At 44.0% G+C, this 5648-nt stretch overlaps 1 protein-coding gene across 1 annotated transcript in view; it reads left to right on the forward strand.

The window, feature by feature from the left end:
* Window positions 1–915: 915 nt before the first annotated feature.
* fam151b (family with sequence similarity 151 member B) overlaps window positions 916–5648 on the forward strand; it is a 6662-nt gene continuing 1929 nt past the window's right edge. Inside the window, exons 1-4 of the mRNA XM_017410194.3 lie at window positions 916–1197; window positions 2257–2416; window positions 2493–2704; window positions 5000–5135. Coding sequence (XP_017265683.1) covers window positions 978–1197; window positions 2257–2416; window positions 2493–2704; window positions 5000–5135 — 728 coding nt within the window. The 5' untranslated portion in view covers window positions 916–977. The remainder of the gene's footprint in view (window positions 1198–2256; window positions 2417–2492; window positions 2705–4999; window positions 5136–5648) is intronic.

Consider the following 5648-nt stretch of genomic DNA (forward strand, 5'->3'; position numbering starts at 1 on the left):
ATGATGATGATGAGGAGGAGGAACAGAGGTGCAGAGGAGAGGGTTGGGGCAAGACTTTACTCAGAAGATCCATCTGAATGGCCTTCACCACAGGAAGTGGGGGACTCATTGAAGCAGCACATGGTGGAGAATGACCCACAAAGATGTTCTGATGGGCCATACCCAAGATCAGGTACTATATAAGTCCATGAATAAAAACAATTTATTCACGTAAACAGGCAAAAAAAAAAAAAAAAAAAGGTGGGTGGTGGGAGGCGGGCGGTAAGAGGCCTTGATAATGGATAGGGGGGCGCGGGCCCAAAAAAGGTTGAGAAACACTGTCCTACACAGAAGTCCGAGGAAAAAACTTAAACTCAAGGAAGATGAGAGCCTAAGTGATGAAGATACGGACACAGACTTGGGAGAGTTCTCTCGTCCTATTCCTTGGCAGAAAGTTGAGGCGGAGGACTTGGACTAATATTAATGAATTTATGAATAAATAGAAAAGTATTTGGTTTGACTCCACTTTTAAATGCCCCAAAAATATAGTTTTCAAAGTGAAGTTCTGGATAAAATTTAAAGCATTAAAAGCTCATCTTACCTGGAAGGAAAACATGTCAGATGTCATGTTTCATGCCAGTTTTAAACTAAGATCATTTTAGCTGTAGCTGTTTCTGTCAAACTTTGGTGATAACATAATGTGTTTAATCTCATGATATCTCACATTTGGAGTACATGCACCAAGTTTGAGCTCAGTACCTGTAAAACTTACAGATATTTAGCTAAAATTATGCGTGGTAGTAGCTGAGAGTTATTCACATCTATTTAATCCAGGTCCTGATGTTATTTTTTTAAAGGTTTGACCAAAATGGCGATTCCTATATATGTAATCTCAGGCCCTTAATTGTCCGTAAAAGGATGCGACATGTTGTTTTTGTCCCTCCTGAGCCCCCGTACAGTAATAATCCGTGTAGGTGCGCAGCTGGCTTCCAGCAGCGATGAAAGCCTGGTCTGACCGGCGGAGGAGGCTGACGTGTCGTTTGTTGCTGATCATTTCTGCTTTAGTTTTTGTTGCTTTTTTTCTTTTTTCACAAACAATGTGCGACAGAACGCTGGATTATTTCTTAAACCTGAATCAGCTGACAGGAAGAGACGCGGCCGAGGTCAGCTGGTCGCACGCTGTCAACAGCAGGCGCGCGCTCACACAGGCTCTCACAGGTGGGTCCTGTCACGTGTCCTGTAGGTGATATATAGGAGAGGATACGTCACTGGGTGGGCGAGAGAAACACCGGAAGGACCCGAGGCTCAGGCCTTACACTATTATTATTACACTGTAAACTCACATTATTACACTGTAAACACATAATGAGAGTTTACAGTGTAATAATGTGTTTACAGTGTAATAATGAGTTTACAGTGTAATAATGTGAGTTTACAGTGCACTCTAGACACACACAGTTAGTCTAAACTCACAATGTTACCCTTAAAGTAACATTATTACAGTCTAAACTGTTCAAATGTTACCTGTTTGACTAAGTGGTTTTAGTGATCCCAGCTTGTTGTAACCAATGCCCCTTTCACACGGACCCTAAAGGTCCCGGCTCCACTCTACTCGGCTTGCTTTGCGAGCGTTTATATCTGCATTTTTTCGAGGCCGGCCCTGCTTCTTTGGTCCCTGCTTCGGAGTCGGGCCAGCCCTGTTTCGTGGGTGGACCAAGCTTAGCTCCTGTTCACTCATTGGTCGTGGGTGTGACCAGATGCATAAAGAGCGAAGGTAGGACTATAAACAACAGCGTTAGCTTACCCTGCAACGTTTCTGCCGTCTGTCCCCCAGCTGAAGGCCTGTAAAGCCTGAAATCTTCGGCTGGTAACAGCTGTCCTACTCCGCGCAACAATCGCGGTATCCAGAGCATTTCTTCCACTGCGCCTCTCTTCCTGAAGTCTCAGGAGAATCCCCATAAGTTTAAAAAACAGCAACAACACAGGACCAACGTTGTCTATTGCACTTCCGTTGTTTACACAACTTGCGTTAAGTTTCGGTAGCGCACCCCCTGCGGCCCCGCCCCCCGCAACACGAGGAGGCGTTCCTCTGCTACCGACCAAACTGGCTGGTGTGAACGCGATGCATTCTTTATAGAGCCGAGCCGAACTGAGTAGAGCCAGACTTCTGAATTAGGGTCCGTGTGAAAGAGGCACAAGTGTTTTGCCTTCTGTACTGTGAAAGATTTCCCAAAAATATTGCAGACCTTTGTGCCTGAACTGTATTTTCATTCCCAGGTTCAACTTATATGATTGAAGCTGATGTAATCCTGAGAGGTCATGACCCCAAAGAGCCCATCATGGCCCACCCCCCTGACACTGACAGTGACATCACCCTGAGAGAGTGGCTGCAGGAAGTGAAGGTTTACAACAAGGGAATCAAATTGGACTTTAAGAGGTGAGCCCAGCCTGTGATCCTGCTCAGTTCTGGCTGGTTCTGTGTGGTCCTGGACCTGTGCTTTTATTTCCTGCAGCCTGGAGGCCATACCTCCATCCCTGGTTCTCCTGAAGGAGGCTGAACTGAGCCAACCTGTGTGGATCAACGCAGATATCTTGGCTGGTCCTGGAGGAGAGGCCCAACCTCTGGACCCTGAGGCTTTCCTGTCTGCTGTGACGGCTCTTCCTGCTCACACTGTGCTGTCTCTGGGCTGGACCACAGGATGGACTCCTGCAGCAGAGAACCCAGGTGAAGACACCTATTTGTTCATCTAATAAGAGAAGATCAAATGTCCCCTCAGTCATTCTGAGAGATGGTGACGTTTCAGCAGCTAGAAAGAGTTGAAAACCTCTTTAGGATGTTTAAAACCTTTAATAAATCGATTTAATCAGTAGAACAAATTAAAGTGCAGGATGACTGGTGAAGCTTTATTTTCAAAGTATTGTTATCTTAAACCTGTTTGGATTTTTATTGCAAACTTTAAGGTATGCATTCCATTACAGTAGGATATAAAATGTAAAAGATAAAACTATAAGCTTCCTAATCAGGGTTCCTATGTAGACTAGCTTTAGAATCATCCAGGTCTGGGTAAGTATGGAAAAACATTCATGTTTCTATGTGCTGTTCCCTCTTGCAGTATATGGAAGATGAAAATCAAATTTTCAAAAATTGGTCAAGCAAGCAAAGTTTTTATTTTTTATTTTTACAATAAATGTATATACTATTAAAGGGCTGAGCCTCCCCTGAAGGAATGCCTATCACCCACTGCCTTTAATGCCAGACTCTTAAACTAAGATCACCTTACAATAAATGTGTCAGGCAGCAGAAACCTGATGTGGAAGAGCTGAAACATGAAAGACAAGCCTCTGCACAGCATGTACCACCAGCAGACTGAGGAAGGGGCTGATATGAACAAACATCTGTCACTTCCAGATCCAGACTGACAAACAGCTGATGGCTAACAAACCACCAAATAAGGCAGTGGTGATAGATGTAGCAGTCCCACTTCAGCATCAGGAAGAAGGAGAACCAGAAGCTTGAGAAATACCAAGGGCTGAAAGAGGAAATAGAGAAGCTGTGGAGAGTCGAGGCCTCAGTGGTCATCAGAGCACTTGGTGCTGTGACCCCAAACTGGAAGTTCCCAGGAACAACCTCAGAGATCTCTGAACCCTCAAGCTCCCAGGCCTCTGGTAGAGGACCCGAGCTTGAAGTGAAAGTGGAACCGGCCATGTGGAACAAATAGGTTGAGCTGGATGGCACAGCAGCACAGTGGTTAGAGCTGTCTCCTCCCAGCAGGAAGGTTGCAGGTTCACCTCCTGCCTGGGGCCTTTCTGGGTGGAGTTTACATGTTCTCTCTGTGCATGCATAGGTTTCTCCTACAGATCAAAAACATGCATGTTAGGTTCATTGGAAACTCTAAATTGTCCCTGAGTGTGAATGTTGTTTGTCTCCATGTGTCCCTGCGAGGGACCTGTCCAGAGTGTCCCCTGTCTCTCACACAGTGACTGCTAGCACCAGCCAGTAAACACAATGCATAGAGATATATGTACACAACTGCAGATTCTTTAACTGTTAGTATATAGTTTAATATCTTTCAGTCAGAGCCCAGCCATCAAACAGTTTCTGTTTTTATCTCCTGATGCCAAAAAAGGAGAATGTTTCCCTGTGTGTGTTTCTGTAACATTCACAAAATATCTTCTGAACCACTGAAAAGATTTTTATAAAACTTGCAGAAAGTAATCACTGAATGTGCATCTTCAACTGATAAACCTTTAAAGTCAGTCCAAGATGGCTCCCACAGCTAACTGACCTAAAATAACTCTTTACAGATGGTGAGCTAAAATGTTAGTGGCTGAGACATTCCAGCACATGTTCTGAGCGCTAACAGGTTCCGCAAGATATTTGTTGAACATTTTGCTTGTTCCAGAGTTTAAGAGCCACATCTCCTCTGAGCTTTAGCGACACGCAGCTGCTCAGATGATCCAAGGAAAATAAGGTTGAAGTAAATTGGAGAAACATGAGAGTGCACGGCCATTTAGGCATTTATAGTCTTAGAGTCCATTCTGTGGCACACAGGCAGCCTGTGAAGTGAGGACGATGTGTTCAAACCTACGACTTCCTGTCACAAGTCGAGCTGCAGCATTTTGGACAAGTTGGAGACGATAAAGACAGACCTGACTGACCTCGGCATAAAGTGTGTTACAGCAGTCCTGTCAGGTTGTGATGAGGGCATGAATTAATGTTAATGTTCCCCAAACAGCTGTTTGACATCAGCTAACACAAACACTGGTCTAACTCAGTCAGGTTTACAGATATCAAGCTAAACTTTGGTGTGGTAGTAGCTGAGAGTCATGCCTAACGCACACCTCTGACACATCTCAGATACCGTCACATCATGGGATTTCTCAGGGAAAATGGCTGCAACTTTGTCACTTCTCATCATATTGTAAGATGATCTTAGTTTAAAACTCTGACGTGAAATATGTGTGTTAGGCCTTTGATTTGTAACTGTAATGTATATTTATATTGTTGTGTTTTTTTCAGGTTACAGCTGGGACGTGGTGCGTGTGATGGAGCAGAAGTGCAGAGCTCTGGGACATCCAGTAACGTTCCCAGTCCGTGCTGCTCTGCTGGCCCAGTCCTTGTCCCAGCTGTCATGGCTGCTGCAGCAGTCACACAGGTGACTACTCTGCTTGTTTGCTCGGGTCTTACTGAAGATTCTGGCTTTTATGGTGAAAAAAATCCCCCATAAAGTAAAGAAACAGAATGTTCTAAAGGAAGAAAGCTGAAATGTATGTGAATACTGACTTGCTGAATATGAACAGTGTAAAACTAAATGTTTGACCTTTTCTTCATTTACACTCTTTGTTGCATTTAAGGCTGCAGCACATTTCAGGGACAGTAAATCTTTTCTAATTTGTACAGGGGACTGCAAAAGTATTCACCCCCGTGCTATTCTTTTTATGTCGTTCCCTTAAAACATGGAATTTTATTGAATATCATAGTTTGATTACAGATAATAATTCTAAAGAAATACTTCAGACTAATGAAGTAAAATGGGGGAAAATGTTTTCAATAATTAGTGCATCCCTACTGTTGATTCTGGGCCCATCAGAACAGGTGGAAATACAGTAGGTACTGTACACACACACACACACACACACACACACACACACACACACACACACACACA

The sequence above is a fragment of the Kryptolebias marmoratus genome, linkage group LG1, assembly GCF_001649575.2.
Source record: "Kryptolebias marmoratus isolate JLee-2015 linkage group LG1, ASM164957v2, whole genome shotgun sequence".
Lineage (NCBI taxonomy): Eukaryota > Metazoa > Chordata > Actinopteri > Cyprinodontiformes > Rivulidae > Kryptolebias > Kryptolebias marmoratus.